Consider the following 18,161-nt stretch of genomic DNA (forward strand, 5'->3'; position numbering starts at 1 on the left):
GAAAGGAAAAAAGTAAGGCTAAAAAGGTCAATTGGAACAAGACCATAAAGTTCTAGTGAGTGACATCCTAAGGAATTTAGATTCGATTGTGTAGCACACAGTCAACAGCCATTAAAGAATCTTTAAAATGACCAGTCAAGTGTTTTAGTAGGAAAATTAAACAAAACAAAACAAAAAAAACAAAAAACAAACAACCACCACCAAAAAAAAACCTTTCAGTGTTAGTAAGAATATGGTGGAACAGGAAAGAGATTGGAGACAATAACATTAGTAATTAAATTAGTCAACATTATACAACAAGCTCTCTGGAACAGAGAAATGAGTAAGACTGAAATAGGAAAGTTGTGAGGAGAAAAGAAAGAAAAAAGTTATTTCCAAAGCTTAGACACTAAATTTTTAGGAGAAAGATAAGAGATAGGGAAGAATCAAAGCTGAGTCTCAAGTTTCTAGATTAGAACACTAGGAAGAAGTGATGACATTAAGTGGATAAGGAAAAAGCAACAGGAGTCAACGGGAATCAGTATATGATTCATGATTTGAAACAGTATAATACTGCGGATACTACAATCTTTATTTTCATATAAAAAATCAGTGACTTTCTGTTATGAAACATAAAATACCAATTTAGTTTCTTAAAATTGTTTCTTTTGGCCTTATTTATAACTATTTTCTTGCTAAGAATACATCTAATACTAAGTAATGAATGATTTATGTTTAGAAAGTACAACTTAAAATAAAAAAAATCACCCTCCCTAAAACCCAAAAGCACTGATTTATTTACTGTACATTATTAATGTATGAGGGTTAAGACTTTGATACAGCTGTAGCCTCACTTTGATGTCAGGAATGGAGAGAAGTACCAGAGTTGCCTTCTATATCTAGTCTTACAGAATACACATTTTTAATATCTTTGAGACCATGAAATGTCATTTCACATTTATTTTTTTTTGCTTTGCTCTGAGAAAATAAGCTTTATTAATATCTGTATTAAATCATTAAAATATCTTTTAAAATTAAAACTTCATTTACTAATACACACTTCAGCTGTATCCATTTCAAACAAAATAACACATTCAATATGATAAAAATCAAAATTCTAAAAACTATATATTAGTAACAAAAATGGCTATTTTTGTTTTTAATATACCTAATTCCATTGTTGCTCAATTAGATAATAAATATTTTTCGTTCAAATTGATATTAAAGGAAAACAAAAAGTATTTTATTATCTATTATCTTAAATATTAAATTTAGCATCATTTTCTGAAATAATAAACCTAGCATGCATAGGTAACAATATATAAATCACCTAACTATTCTGCTTCAATTGGATAATCTCCACATAAAGCAAATAATCACCTTGAATAACTCCATAAATAAACAGGGTATATTCTTAACACAGGGTTAAGACTATTCACCTATTTTAGAGGATAACTTATAATTCAGTAGTATATAGCAAAGTTAGAAACTTAAATAATAAAGGTGAGTCATTTTATAGTCTACAACAGTAAAGGCATTCTGGTGAATTTTATGAGAGGTATACTCTTTAGACGAAGATCTTATTGTGACAAAATCATGTAATATATAGAACCTCAGTAAGGAACGTAATTAAGTAACAATTTTTGCTGAATTCGCAAATTAATATACTTCAGGTTGACCAATAGATGGTGCTCAACCTCCATATATAAAAAATAATAAATATCCCAAAAGCATTACTAGTAAAATAAAATTATTTTCAGACTATGTGGCAATTTAAAGACTCAAACATCAAAAACCCAATGCATAAACATCACATTAACTGTTTGTTCTGTGCAGAAGGAAATAATTTTGGATACCTTCAAAAAAGAATTTTAAGAATGATACTGACTGACCATTCATCTATAGAAGACTGCTAAAATTGTTTTTTAAATGTTTCTGAAACATTGTTTTCAAAATTAGCATTCAGTACTACAAAAACATTAAACAACTCAGAAATAAACTTCAAAAAAAGTTTATTCACAACAAATTAATAAATAATTTTAAGTCATTTATCCCAACTTAACTCATGCTTTAGAATTCTTGCTGATTAAGCATTTAACATTCTATTCCTTTGGTAGAAATACAGTTTTTACAACAAACAAAAAACCTAAAAAATTCAGCAAAATCAGAATCCATATATCTTCAAAAATTCACATTTTATGGCATTATATTCTCAATTTATAAAAATGGCATATGACCCAATTGACTGAATTCTAAATGTAAGCTACAGTCACCAAAAGCAATGCAATTACTTCCAAACAGAATGATGATAAAGCAATTACTCCTGAATTGCCACAAATACCCAAGTAGGGCTTATATTATATAATTTTAATTTACTATTATATAACTAATTTATTTTTGTTTTTAGGGAGAAAGAAACATAAAGTACCACAGAAATTCTACAAAGTACAGCTCCGTATGATAGACAATGTCCCAACAATAATTTTTTGTCTATTTTAATTATAGTCTTCCTGCTACTTCTCACTACTATGTGAACAAGACATATAAAATTTGGCTTCCAAACATCTAAATAAAGAACAGAAGGCACTGAGAAAAATCGTTTTTGTATAAAATCTGTGCATAGAAAAAGTTGTTTCTTTCTACTCCATCAGTCAAAGAAGATCAATACCAATCATAGATTTAAACTGAAATCTTAACAAAACAACTTCAATAGGCTTTAAATTTTACTGAAAGCATCTAAAGCCCTAAGTTTTTCTTCATAAAAATTAAATTCCACTAACTTGCCTAACAGTGCTAAGAAGAAATCAACAAAAATTCAGTCAGAGATGGGAAGCAACGTTGTAACTGTAGAAAATATAAATCTTTTTTTAATAGCAAAGTTCTTGATCAACACAAAACATAGTTCATCCTTTGATATAGTAATATACTATCTCATACAGAATATTAAATAAAAGTATCAAAGTCTTATAATTCCTAATTCAATTTTTTTAATTTTTAAATTCATGTTTGTTTATTCACTATTCTTAACCATTAATCAAAAACCTAATTTAGTTTATACATATTTTCAAAATAAAACAAAAAATAAAAACCTAACATGTCGGCATTTAAAATACATTTATTCTTGCAGTTTCTAAAATGAGTCTTTTTTCCATATCTACATTAAAAGTATAGCACAATGATTTAACTATTATTTACTTTCAGTTTCACATATAGTGCCAGCATTTAATTTATTAGGAGAGTATAACACTTTTTCCTCTATTACCTAACTCATGAGTACATATCTGAAAAAAAAAAAAAGCCCCAAATTTTTACTGCTATTTTAAAACACAGTCTGATTTATAACAGTTTTTTAAATGATTTAAAATTGTTAAAAATCTGTCAGGTTTCTATCAAGTTCATTTTTCTTTTAAACAAATGGCAGAGTTGGACCTTTATACCTTTATGACATATATAAAGGATAAATTCACAATCTGAACCTAGTTTAAAGCTCATCAGGGCAAATCCCTCTCTTCTATTTCCAAACTAAACCTGAGGTTCTCACTCACACATCTCCCCATCCCAAGATACCATTAACGTATATTTTGTACATACACAGTACAGTTTTCAAACTACTTTTTCACAGTGACACAAGCAAGTTTACATTACACAAACATGTACTAAAAAACAGACACACTAGTTTATAGAAATAGAAAAGTGCTTAAATCACAATCTAAAAGTTATTAAATAAGGAAAGAAAAGAAAACAGGTGGGCTAATTTCCATATAATCCTTCAATTTTAGATAAAGATACGTTTTTCCAGAAAAGCTCCCTGGCGTTTTACTTTCCAATAAATTGCTATAATGAATACCTATACTTCAAAATGCAAAAAATTATAAAAATCAAAATTTTTAAAAAAAGGCCAGCCTGCCCCTGTTCATGATTGGCTGCTTGTCCAGTAAGGCCTGGGTCCCTAGGTAAGTTATCCACTCTGCAGGAGCTGATTGAAGCAGTGCATGTGAAATTCGGAAGGCTCCAGGAGGAACTAAATAGCGTGGACACAATAACACGATAAAATGTCAGTCGAGAATCTGAAAAAAAGGGTAGATGCCATGGAAAAATCATTAGATATTTCTTCCCAGAACATCTAAAATGATGGGTAAATAAAGCTAAATGTCCAAATCTAGATCCTACTTTAAAAGTTTCAGAAAATTAATTTCTTCAAGTTTAAAAGGAGTATGTCCATTCTTACGGACAATTCTTGTTAAAATTTTCAGTTTATAAAATTTTCAAAACCAGAAATAGATGATCATGTATCCGCAGTTCACTTGAGATTTTTGTTAACCTTTTAGAATAATCACTGCTTATACAAATGAATTAGTATTTATATCTCTGACTCAAAAACTTTTAGCAACTTAAAAAGTAAAATAATTTTCAAAAGTTTTACTCTCTGATACTAAAGAACTCCATTTACTTGATTTAAAAAATACAGCATCAAGGAAAAAAACATATATATATATCTCCTTCAATATTCAACTATGTTAAAGATCTAAAATAGAAGAGAGACACTCAAACTTTTTCTACTTCTATATTTAGTTCAAAGTGGCCCAATTTAGAAACAAATAACATTTATTATTTTTTTCTCATATTCAATTTTTGGAATTGTTGAACAAATGCTTCCAGAAAGAAATATAATAGTTGTAATTAAATGGGTGAATTAAATTATCTATGGTGGTGTTTCGATAACCGTTTAAAACTAACGACCATAAAAGATCTTCTATTTTATATTATCTCCACATGAAGATTTTCTACTGGAAAGTTTAACCATGTTTTATATACAGAAGAAATAGTTTTATTTCACTATTGCAGCAATTTAAGAAAACTTGGAGGGCAGCTCCTGGACCTAAAAATTATTCATTAGTATGAAACAACTCACTTAGTTTTTTTCATTCACCCACAAATAAAAAGGTAACAAAGAAAAAGGAAAAAATAAAGATACATAATTTTATTACCTTGCATTCATATAATGAAGGTCTATATGGAATTGTGTTATATATGTAAGAGTAAAGTTCTGCTAGTTTCAAAAAACTGATGACTCAAAATGATTTAGAATTAAAGATCACAGTAAAATACAATGAATATTAAAGAATATGTCTATATATAAAGTCTATAATTAGTCTATAATTTGATCACAGAGAGTAAAATATAGTATACATATACATGTACACAATAAAAAGGAACAGACCTACTAAAGTTTCATTTTGTAAAATCAAATTGATTCATGATATGATTACTATAGCATTTTAATTATGGTTTCTTACTGCATTTTTGTGTCTCTGAGCATATGAAAATGTATAAAAATACTCAGAGATCTCTGAATTCTATTATTCCTCCCACTTACTAATTCAGTGGACTTTAGTGCTCAGTTTTCTATTACCCAGTCTTAAGACAGAGGGGACACATATTAATATAGATGAATTAAGTGATAAAAACCTAGGATGAATTCGAGAGCTTTAAAAACACATAATAAAGAGAAGCTTTAAAAACAATGCAGGTCATTTTTTCATAGACAACTGTTGGCATCATTTGAATTCCAAAATGATTTGAGGTCAGTAATTTGAATACATTTATTTTTACACATATTTCCAACAGCTTATCTATGCTGCAAGATTCTTACACCTTTCTCATACAGCACTTGCAGCTACATTTCTAATGCGAAAAAAATTAAATATTATGCTAATTGCCATACAGTTGAATGCAACAAAAATGAACTGTGGTTAAGTTCTAGGGGAGTTGTTTGTTTTAAATTACAGTACTATAGGTCTAATCTCAAGAAAAAAGACAAATACTGGAGAAATAACACTTATTCTTGGATGGAATGTGAGTGACAAAATTTTAACATTCCTGGAAAATGTATATCAGTCATTGGTATAAATGGTGTGTATTAATAACTATTCACTAAGAGACAGGATTTTTCCATTTAGGACAACTATCAAAAATTTAGAATGCAAAAAAGTTCAGCACATTAATCTCAAGAATGATAATTTCTATAACTTTTATAGATGCCTATCATACCTATAAATGCCTATTATGATTTTTAACTCTGATAATAATGAAATCCAGATAGGTGTCATTCTTAATGGGAGATATACGTATTGATACACTATAACAGGATAACTAATTTTAAGAATACCTCCTAGTAGGACAGGCAATCCAACCATTTCTCATGTCGTGATTGGAATGTGACATTTCTGTGCGCCAACCCATCATATGTCTTTCTGAAAAACATGCCACAAATGTGGACCAATCAATAAAGTAATTGGTCAAGGCTACTTTTTCTGAAAATACATATGTCATCCAATGCAACTAAACTGATACATCCAAGGATAAAGTTTACACTAAAATCAAGACAAAGATAGTGTAATGACTATCCCAAGTAAATATAGTCATCACTAGTCAATAATACTTCCATGAATACACCAACATATTGTAACTGAAGAACAATTTCTTTCCAAAAAAAAAAATGGTGGGAGGGTTCACCTCCAGTTTATGGAATGAGTGCTTCAAACAAAATCCCAAAATAAAAGAAATACATATTGCTTCCCAATCCTACAGAGTTAAGTCTAAATGAGTCTGTAGCTTAAGGAAATAAGTCACTTTTAAATTAACCCTTTTAAAAAAGAGAATTAGCCTATCATTGCCTAGAGTTGAGAGAAATCTTGAAAATTAAGAGATACTTACAAAATATAATTCTACAAACAAAGCCTGAAAAATTTCTTCTAATCAAACAACTGTAATTAAGATAATTTTCCTCATCAAACCCTTAACCAACTGTTAATTTTACTATATTTAAATAATACTTTAAGGAATGTAATGTTTCATATTTTCTTGAACATTTTATTATAAAACGTTCATTCAACCACTGACATTTATCCTTTATGTATACACTAATAGTTTTTCAATAACGTAATCTATGGAATTTACATATAGATGCCTCATTTTCTAAAGAAAAACCTATGTTGAAACAAATCAGTGATAATTCATAGTTGAAAATCCTTTTTTATTTATAAAAAAGAAAAGCCTTATCATTTAAGCCAAAAATGTCACAAATAATGAACGTGTAACTCAATACAGAAGGGCGATTTACATTCACTTCCTAAGTAGAGTACCTAACACATAAACCTGCAAACACTAACATTTTAAGAAAACTGGACATGAAATTATATAGCTTCATCATTACATTTAAGCCCTTGGCCTAAATCTAATTTGTGTTCATAACAAACATTACAAAGTGCTTAAGTTTTAATATACTCTTCTTAAAGCTCAAAAAGATCATAAGACTTGTATATATACAAAAATGTTTCAAAATATAGTCCCTCTACTAACTCTTAATTAGTGAGTATAGGACACAAGTAACAGTTGGATAGTAAACCACAATGTATGACTAAAAACAGGCTGCAAAATGCATATATTACCACCACAAATGTTAACTTAATGAGCCACCAGAACAAATTTCTAGTCTCAGTTCAATTCCCCTTGACCAGATCATTTCCTCCAAAACACGTGGGCATACACACACACACACAGACACATACACACAGACACATACACACACACACACACACACTCTCAACATACTCATTCCCCTTTTTCATATGTTGGTCTTCCAATTTAAGACTACATGCAAATAAAGACAAGTCAAACTGCTTTCTTTCACTGTGGAAATAATTCTGACTTTAAAAGGGATGAGTTTGCTGAACGACCATATAAAACATATGTATTCTGAAGACTTTATTTTTACTTCAACTAGAGGCTTCTCCCATTTAAAACAAAGAGTTTTAAAGTGAAAGTATTTTACCTACAAGCAAAATTTTCAGAGTTTGGTCCAGGGATTCTTACCTGGGGTCTGTACAGGTATCTGCAAGGTCAAAAATATTTTAATAATAATATAATACTAACACATTATTTGCCTTTTCCACTCTTATTCTCTCAGTTAACAGTGGAATTTTTCAGAGACTACATGACCTGAGATAACATCATCACTCTGATGACTAATAGAATGTATGCCTGTATATTCAAACTTTCTCATTTTGAATTTCAAGTGAAAAAAAATTCAATAGATATAACAACATAACAAAATATCTTTGGCATCTCAAATAACTCTCAAGAGTATAATGGGTCCACAGACCAGAGTTTGAGAATCAGTGAACTAGTAGAAATCAAGTACAGCTTTTTATTGGGAGTGGGATAATCTTATACCATGTTCCTTCCTACTAATTTACCTTTCACAGTCCAAAGACATGTGTCCCTATCCATTTTAATTTTATTACACTTCTAAATTCAAAACAAATAACCTATGATGGGCATTAAACACTTTGATAGTTGTTTTAAATAAATTTGCAACAGCCAAAATTTCTATGAAAACATGTCTCTAGTAACTTATACTTCTTTAAATCTGCTTTTCTTCAAGTAACAGCATTCTAGAAAAATTATTTTAAACTTAATTTGAATTATTGATATGCTTCAGAAGTCATATGCCAATATTACTTCATCTTAACATTCAGTAATTCAACCCAGTAAGTTTATTCAACATTTATGAGTTATGAGTTAAACCAAATAACGTAATTATCATTTATAATTATCATGAAAAATTTCCTGAATTCCAAAATTCCTGAATAAACTTGAATGATATAATCACTTTCAGTGGAGATTTCCCCTACTTAAATGAAACTAAGATTAGTCAAAAAAAAATGGACTATTTAAAAATAAATACACCTATCTGCAAGCCCTTTAGACTGCCAAGAACAAAAATAAACCGAAATGAAATTCAGAAAAAGAGAATCTCTTACAATTGTCAATACAAGAAAGAATAGGCCTAGGCACCAAGAAACCTCTTTCTCTCTCTCCCTCATTTGGTATTTCTAACTCTCATAATCAATCAGTATTCCTTTTCTGTTACCTCATATCTCAGTCTTGTACATACTGGATTAAAAACTAAAAACTGTTTCCCTCCCTGCGGGAAGGGAGACCTCTTCTTTGTCCTTCTCTATAATAAAATAAGAATAAAACTTTTCCATAAGGGACCAATAGTCTACTGTATGTATACAATAAAACTTTTGTATTAGAAACTGATTACGTTTCTCAATTTCTAATTCTTAAAAGAAGAATTCAGGGAAAGGTAAACTTTTTGAGTTTCTATATCTCCATATGAAAAACGAGGATATAAGACCTACCTCATAAAGCTGTCATAAATCAAGTCTGACCCTAATAGAAAAGACGGGAAAGAGAGCTTGTGACCAGGAAAAAGTGAGTGTATATGGCATGTTCAGAAAACCACATATGGATTTGGCTAACACAGAGTGATTTAGTAAGGACATATAAGTCAGATTTGCTACCACACGTTCTCACATATAACTGGGAGCTGAATGATGAGAACACATAGACATATGAAGGGGCCCATTGGAGGTGGGTGGTAGGGAAAGCATCAGGGAAGAATAGCTAATGAATGCTGGACTTAATAACTAGGTCACGAGATGATCTGTGCAGCAAACCACCATGATACAGGTTTACCTATGTAACAAACCTGCACATCCTGCACATGTACCTTGGAACTGAAAAGCTGAAGGGGGGAAAAAAGTGAGAATTGCATAGCATAAGTGAGGTTAAGAGAGACACTGTCAACTATGCTAAGCAGTGTGATATCTCCATCCTGTATGAGAGGAAAAATCACTGAAAAGCTTTAACCAAGAATGGGAACACAGAAGAAGAATATAGTGACAGAAGAGGATAGCTAAGACTACAAGTTCAGTCCAGTTGAGTTTTGGGCATGCTCAGTTTGAACTGAAAACAAAGAGAAGACTAAAAGAACTGCTCAACAATCTCAGCAAAAAGGGAGTAAAATCAGAACACTGTCAGGTAGTCCTTTGAAACTGTTTCAAACAACCTGCACACAAAGAAACATCCATCCATTTTATCTCTCCACCCTTGAAAATAACAGTTCCATAAAACAATGTTTACCCTTATTGTATGATACATCCTGATAGCTTCTTTTCTTTTTTAAAAAATGCCAGTTTGGATCTCATAAATTTATATCAAAACCCATTAGTAGAGTCGGATTAATACTGATTTAGGATACTGGTTTAGTAATCTGAGTAGATCCCCAATATCCGACGGCTGTTACATTTGGATTTTTAATCTTATCCATACCTGTTTACGTAAATGGAAGAATACATGAATTTGCATATTTTTATGAGATCTTTTTTACTTTGGCAGTAAATTTTATACATTTTCTTGAAATAACGTATGTGTACTTACTGATATTATAATTCCGCTTTTTAGATGTAAGGGGGGAAATACTCTTCCCATTCCTCAAGAAGGCCTAAAGATTTAATCAATGATGCTGTGAATGAGAAACACTGGTGATTACGCATTTAATACAAATTACTAAAGGATATAGGTCTCCAAGAGCAACTTTTTAGCACACTGTACTCTAAGACATTATATTCATATATAATCTGCTACACAGATAGTAGTGGTTACAAACATGAATTTTGATGCCATACTACCAGGTTTCTAACCTTGTACCTGAAAAACACTGTCATCTCCCCGAGTTTCAAGTTTCCTCATCTGGAAAATGGAGTAACTACCTTACAGAGATAGTGTGAGAATTAAACTAGACAAAATATTTAAAGTGTTTTTAAAAGGGTCAGGTTCAAATATTAACTATTACTATAATTTATCTTTGAGCATGTTTTCTAGCTTCTTTGAAGTAAAGGTGTATTTCACTCTGTGGTTTGTCAAGTATTCTATCAAGTTCAGTATAAAAGATAGGGGATAGCATTTTCCTTCATTGTGTCCGCAGAACACAGTCATATTTTAACTTCAGTAGAATTCACAGGTCTTATATAAAAAGAAACTAAACCTTCATATTCTCTCTCTTCACTAATTATCACTTGTGAGCATGTTAAGAAAAGTCCAAGGGTTATCTCTAAATACTGACACTAGCAATTACTCCATACTATTAAATGTACTAATTTACTTTATTGATTATGCCTGTCTTAATCCCTCCCATTTATTGGTTCTTAAACTTCATCTCTTTTTTATGATATACATTATCTTTGGGTATCCATCATGAAACCCAAAAAGTAATACCCTGAGATCATCAGGTCAAGTACCCCTATGCCTCTCACTTTTCCCTCAGTGTATCAATGTGTGTAACACAGGATCTGTTACTGGTATTTACGGTGATGAATGTGAGTCACCAAGAAAAGGTTTTATTGTATTGATATATATTCTCCTTAGGAAGACATTTTTGAAAGAGAAAAAGCTTTTTTAAAAAAGAGAAAAAGCTTTACATTTAAGTTAGTGACCTTTAATTGTCTAGTCTAGGGTGTTAACTCTTTTGAGCATATGTAAAATCTTGTTTTATTTATTTACTTTTTGAGACAGGGTCTCACTCTGTCACCCAGGCTGGAGTACAGTGGTTGCAATCATAGTTTACTGCAGCTTCAAACTCCTAGACTCAAGTAATTCTCCTGCCTCAGCTTCCTAAGTAGCTGGGACTACTGCCATGTGTCACCACAGCCACCTAATTTTTTAATTTTTTTGTAGACACGGGGTCTCACTATATTGCCCTAGCTAGTCTTGAACTCCTGGCCTCAAGTAATCCTCCCACCATGGCCTCTCAAAGTGCTGGGATTATAGGTGTGAGCCATTGCACTCAGCCATATTTTGTTCTGTTGTATACCATATCAACCTCTGATTTTGTTTAACATATATATTGTGATTACTGATAGTTGATCTTTGCACAAAGGTACTTCACTGCTATGAATGACAGGATGTTCTTCTGTATGAAAGAGCCTGTACAACAAATTACCCTTCATCCTGATCCATTAACATAGCTTTAAAATAAGACAGCTAAAGAAAAAAATGCTTTTTTTTGAGATACGTTGTTATAAAACATCAAGGAATAAAGAAAAGGCAAATCATCAGAACTTTATAAGCAAGTCCAGTTTGCTTTAGGTCTTATCTATGTGTATATGTAATACACAATTTTACAACTTCATTTTAGTAGTATATAATGGAAAACATAATAAAATATGATACATGCACATTTTCTTACATATTAGATGACCAATGAATACTGCCTCACAGATTCAGGTTCTTGGTTCTGTTTGTTCCTATGAATAGAAACATGACCTTGTCTCCATTTTTACCCTACCTATCCAAAGAAATGCCTATTACTGCTGTTTTTCACTATCATGACTTTTTCAAAATTTTTGTATCAACTAAAATTAAGGAATGAGAAAGAACATTATTGTAAACAACAATATAGTAAATATAGTAAGAATAACAATGGTAGTAGTAAAAATAACAGTAGTAGAAATAACAATAACAAATGGTGGTTTTCACTTTTTGAGTGTCTAGAATGTATAGGCATTATAAAAAGCATATTTATACATTATCTCATTATAATAATCCTATAAGGAAAATATTCCCATTTTATAGATTAGTAAAACTGAGATTCAGAGAGGTTAAATAACTTGCCCACGATCACAAAGCTAGTAAAAGTGGAACAGAAATTCAAACCAGTACTATCATCTTAACACTAGTAAGAACTCTGACTCCTACAAGTATATTCTGTGGTCAAAACAGGTTTTGCTTAATGGAAATTATGATAGAAATATTAACTCTAATTTGGGAAGAAAACCTTCATCATAAATTTTGAATTAGCAATTATTTCACAAAATAGCTTAGTTACTAAGAGAATCTGAATGAGCATTGTGATACATCAGGTTGTTGCTCAGAACAGAATTAACTTTGGCCTTCACTTCCTCCATCCTTTACCTGTAGTGGGTAAGACAACTATTTTCACTTGAAATAAATTTTTTAAAGCACAATTGTAAATTTACTGATTTTAAATAATTTTAAAATGGCTAACATATGGTTTAGAATAGACACAAGAAAAAGAGCACTCATATACACTGTAGGTAAGAGTATAAATTGACACAACTATTTTTTCTGAAAGGTATCTGCCAATAGGTAGCAAATTTTAAAAACAAATGCTGTCCGGATCCCAAAATTTCACTTTCAGAATACATTCTCAGGAAATAATTCCAAGAGTAAAAGAAAAAACAAATACCTGGTGTGGCAACAGAGAATTATTACAGGGATGCTTATAATACTGAAACATCAGAGACAACCTGAATATGAAACATAATTAATTGGTCATATAGACTATGATACATCAATACAATGGAAGACCAAAATCGTTTTTTAAAATGATGGTATAACTGGTATTCCTTCACACAGAATAATGAAAAAGAGATAGTGTAAACAAGCATAAACCGAAGTAACAGAGCATAGCCATTTTTAATATTAAAATAAATACACTTATATCTGTACATATATGTATTAATGTCTGAAATGAAATTGACCAAATTATTAACAGATTATGTGTTTGAAAGAACTCCATAAATGTACACTTTTAAAAACACATTACTGTACTGTTTAAATACCAATCAACATGTATTACCTTTATAATCAGAAAAAAAGGTCATTTTCATCTTTTTAAAAACAAAGGAAACAATCAAGATGCCTACCAAGATGTAACTACAATATTCATTACAGCATAACATAGAAAGCAAGAAAGAGAACATTTTAAATACCAAATAAATTAATATATACACTATTTCCCAGCCATAAATACCTAATGTTCTATTTGATTATTTATCTTAGAATAAAGTTCAAAGTGTACTAATAAGTGAAGCCACATATAAAGAATAACAATTTTTTATAAAATACAGCTTATATTTACACAGAAAAAAACTGAAAATATTCACTCAGGTACAAACAGTGACTGATTTTTGTATTTTGGTGGTGGATTATGGGTAATCTGTGATTTCTGCCATTTGAACTTCACTGTGTTTTCCAAGGTTTCTTTAGTGAGAATGTACTGATTTTGTAATTCAAAAAAGTAAAACAAAGAAATAAAAGGATTCTCTACCCCTCATCTACTTACATTTGCCACAACAAATATTCTATATTCAATACTTCAAATAAAAACATTTACGTTTAAATCATGTTAGGTGGTTTAAAATCACAAAGGTTCTTCTGAAATTGAATATTTATCAAAATGCAAAACATTCTATAAGTTAAATATTTAAGTTTTTTAAAGGCAAGTGAATTTCTGTGCATTAAACAATTAAATTGTTAAATAATTGTTAAACAATTAAACAATCTTTAAACAATTCTATTTGAGGGTAATTCAGGTCTTCCTAAGCATCACTAGGATTTTCTGGCATAATATTTTCTATACAAGATCACAGTTCTACAATTTTGAGGTCTCACAAAACATGTAAGACCTCTGGGTGGACTACCACCTTCAATACATGCAAAAGGAGTGCAATGTTAAGAGAAAAGCACTATCATACTATCCACATATCCTTACCTTTAAAATATTACATAACCAATGGACAGTTGCTTTTCTACCCAAATACCTTGCCCTCAATTACTAAATGTTTTTACTCTAAGAGCTGCTTTACTCTAAAAGTTTTTTTAAATCTTTTGTCCCAAATTTGGCCACACTATTTCTACTTAATGATCCTGTCAAGTTATCTGTGTCCCAAAAAGTTTAATTATATCAGAAATTGCTCATTTAAACTGTGTAGCTAAATAAATAACCCAGCTGTGGTTACAACATATATAATTTGAAATATTCTAGTAAATTACTTATATAACAATTATTTTCAATTAGAACTTTGAGATTTTTTAAACTGTTTCAAGAAATAATTTAGAGCTAGCTACTTAAAATTAATAGATTATGTATGTTAGGAAATCTGTTCAAAAACTGCAGGGCCCTTCTCTTATTGCTGTACTAGACAATCATTATACCACTACTTAAGCATCATAACATGGAATGTAAGTTTCTTTTATTTTAAATCAGAGGCAATATGTGACTTGTCAGGGTTCCTTCTTTACACATGTCCTACATATGAATTGCCTCCAGACCAACACTGAAAGTCCACAGACAATTTTACTTCACTACCTGCTGTTGCCAGTTGAGATTTAATCTCCTCTCAGCATTCCCTTTGCCAAAATGCCAGCAAACTTCTTCAGAAAACTACAAACACTGCCATTCTCACTTCTAATAGACAACAATTCACGACCAATTCAACACAAATAAAATTTGGGGCTGAAGAAGAAAAGGGAATGAGGGAAAAGGTAAGCATCACTGAAATCACTGCATTCTACCTTCAGTTCCCCAAGACAAAAAAAGTCAACCTACCTAGCCTTTTCTTACATACCTTTTTTTATTTTATTTTATTTTATTTTTATTTTTTTCTGAGATGGAGTCTGTTGTTATCCCAGCTGGACTGCAATGACGCAATCTCGGCTCACTGCAACATCTGCCTCGGGGGTTCCAGCAATTCTCCCGCCTCAGCCTCCCAAGTAGCTGAGATTACAGGCGTCCACCACCATGCCCGGCTAATTTTTGCATTTTTAGTAGATACAGGGTTCCACCATGTTGGCCTGGCTGGTTTCAAACTCCTGACCTCAGGTGATCCACCTGCCTTGGCCTCCCAAAGTGTTGGGATTACAGATATGAGCTGCCACGCCCGGCCTTCTTACATACTTTTTATCACTAACTCTCTTCATGTTCTCTACTCTTAATATGCTCCAAGGAAGTCTGATATTCTTCCAAATGTACAATAAATTATTTTGGGTCTCTGAATTCCCAAAGATCCACTACTGGTATCTTTCCTTGGACTGAGTCTTCCCTAAGAGTCTTTTTATTTCATTTCCAAATCCCCATTTGTCATTCTGCATAAGCTCATGGAGAATCTAAAAAAAAGATTTGCTCTGATGACAGGAAAAGAGAAAAAAACATTAACACTGTTTTGTGTCCTGTTAGTTGAAGAAGAAAGAGCTCTCAGAAAGAGAATGCATAACAACAAATGGCTAATAATGAACCAATGAAAGAAAAGAAGAGAGATAATGGCCCAGTGCCAGGAAATGCTGCATGCATTCTAGGTACTTATGTAGGAAGAGTTCTAGTTAGTCCCTTTGGCTTTCAAACTATAATAGAGAACCTGTTCTCCAGACCCTGACCCCATCTCCTGTAGCTTCAGCTAGCATAGGGCTTGATACTCTGTTCAGGTCATTGAAGTTACCAACAGAAGACAGAAATGTGTCTTTGGAACACATTTCTAGGACTGAAAAACATACTTTTTTTTTCTATAAAAACATTCTTATAAAAGGTGGCGAGGTCTCATAATACATACAGCATCATAGCTTACGTAAAAGGCTACTGCAGAATAGATTAGGGACCCATTACAGAAAACATTCCTAGAAAGAATAAGCATCCCTAGTCTCTCTCAACTCCTATAAAAAACACAACTTTAAAAAAATCAACTCTTAGAACGTTGCTCATTTGTATTTCATGAACTACCTATACTTCTAATCTCCATGTAGAAAGCAATTTCCTTTCTCTGTTAAAAAAAAAATGAATCTCTTTTTTCTAAACTTACATATCCTGAGTAGCAGATTGCTTGACTGTAGCAGTCCAAGCCATTGCTGGAAGGCAGCCCCAATAGTAGGATGAGAGTAATTTCACACATATCTTATCTTCTATTTAAGCAGCCACACATGTTATGACACTGCCCAAATGCCAAAGTATGAGTAAAAAACTTTTATAAACCTAAGTTACACTTGAAAAGCACCTTAAAACTAAAGGAAAACAAAAACCCTGTTATTCTAATTTTAAATGTTACTTCCAAGACAAGGTAATGCTATAGTAAAAACAAAATTTCTACCCTTAAAAACACAACTACGTAAATTTTTCATTACTTTAAGGACATACAAAGAAATGAGTCTCACTCTATTATTGTCCATAGGGCCAACTCAGTTATTCTATGTAATATATTCACAAATGTATATATTTCTTCCAGGCCCTCTAATTAAACTACTCCAATACCGATAATTTCTAAGTTATCAGCATAGTCATTTCAGCAGTTAAAATATAATAAGCTAATAACAGAGACTCTGACTTCCTATTTTTAGGTTAGACTGAAGTCATTCATATGAAATAAAATGAATTTAATCAATTACAAATTCCAACTGATAATTACCATCATGTTTTTAAATAAAGGGAAATATTTCACACATAATCAAATCTTAGTTACTACAAATCTGACTGTCCAATGTTCAAGCAGCATTTATTTCTCCTTCCAACTTCTGCTCTTGGGTCATCTTCACTGCTTACCCATCGAAGAAATAACATAATTATAAGAAGAGATGATAGAGATTCATCTAAACCAGCTTTCTACCTGATGAATGATGCTTCCAACCATATTAAAGTACAGATAATCCATTCTATTCAGAGAAGTAGCAAGCATCACAACTTCTCTGGAAGAAGCTTATCTACCACTGATATTTACATGCAGACTTGGACACCTGGATTGGATAAACATCCACTCGGAGAAGACTTTTCAGTTTTGAAAACAACAGCCCAGACGGTCTTCAAAAAGCAGACACATAAGGCCATTTAATTTCAACTCTACCTTCTGCCACATAAGAAGTCCACCATTGTGTTGGTGAGGGAAGAAGTAAAACAGACAGACCTAGTTCTGTCATTCATTTACAGCAAGCCAACAACTGCAAAATATGCGCTTAGTAGCTATATTAAACTATTCTCATTAACATTCCAGTAAGAGTTGGATAGTGGAAAAGATGAATTATCACAAGCTGGTATCAGGTTTAAAGATTTTTCTTTCAATTATTTATATTTATATATTATCAGATTCTATTGTCTATTATTCTTCAACCCATTATTAAGATAAGGATTATTGTTTCATTCATCAGTCTGAGTGACAAGGAGTACCACATATATGAAAGGAGGTAAATAGCTGTACGTTGTAGTCATTTAATGCACATCAGTTCTAGTCCCAAAGCATATCTAAAAAACATTTTTTAACAACTAATACACAGTATTCTATTTATTTTACTATATAAGGTTTACATGGCAAAAAGAAAGAACCTGACAGAACAAGTCTAAAAATAAAATTCTTACTAATATGAATATTTAGTTACCATAAAGAAAAATGTAGGCTTTCATGATAAAAATCGATGATGGGAGATACTATATTTGGTGGCAAAATGTTAAAAATTATTAAATCTGAGTAAAAGGTAAATAGGAGTTCTTTGTG

At 31.3% G+C, this 18,161-nt stretch overlaps 1 protein-coding gene across 6 annotated transcripts in view; it reads right to left on the minus strand.

Annotated features, from left to right (window-relative positions):
- Positions 1-18,161, minus strand: part of LOC116268530 (F-box/LRR-repeat protein 17-like) — an 87,609-nt gene that overhangs the window by 1,693 nt on the left and 67,755 nt on the right. The window contains exons 5-7 of one of the 6 annotated variants that reach the window (XM_031661815.1): positions 10,270-10,333; positions 6,149-6,233; positions 1,975-4,046 (exon numbers count right to left, since the gene is read on the minus strand). The exons of 1 other annotated variant lie outside the window; for it this stretch is intronic. In XM_031661815.1, coding sequence (XP_031517675.1) covers positions 4,001-4,046; positions 6,149-6,233; positions 10,270-10,333 — 195 coding nt within the window. In that variant the 3' untranslated portion in view covers positions 1,975-4,000. Of the gene's footprint in view, positions 1-1,974; positions 7,874-10,269; positions 10,334-18,161 lie in introns of those variants that run through there. 4 more of the 6 variants (XR_004181441.1, XM_031661817.1, XM_031661822.1 and 1 more) reach the window with 4 other exon arrangements.

This window comes from Papio anubis, unplaced genomic scaffold (assembly GCF_008728515.1).
Source record: "Papio anubis isolate 15944 unplaced genomic scaffold, Panubis1.0 scaffold256, whole genome shotgun sequence".
In the NCBI taxonomy this organism is placed as follows: Eukaryota; Metazoa; Chordata; class Mammalia; order Primates; family Cercopithecidae; genus Papio; species Papio anubis.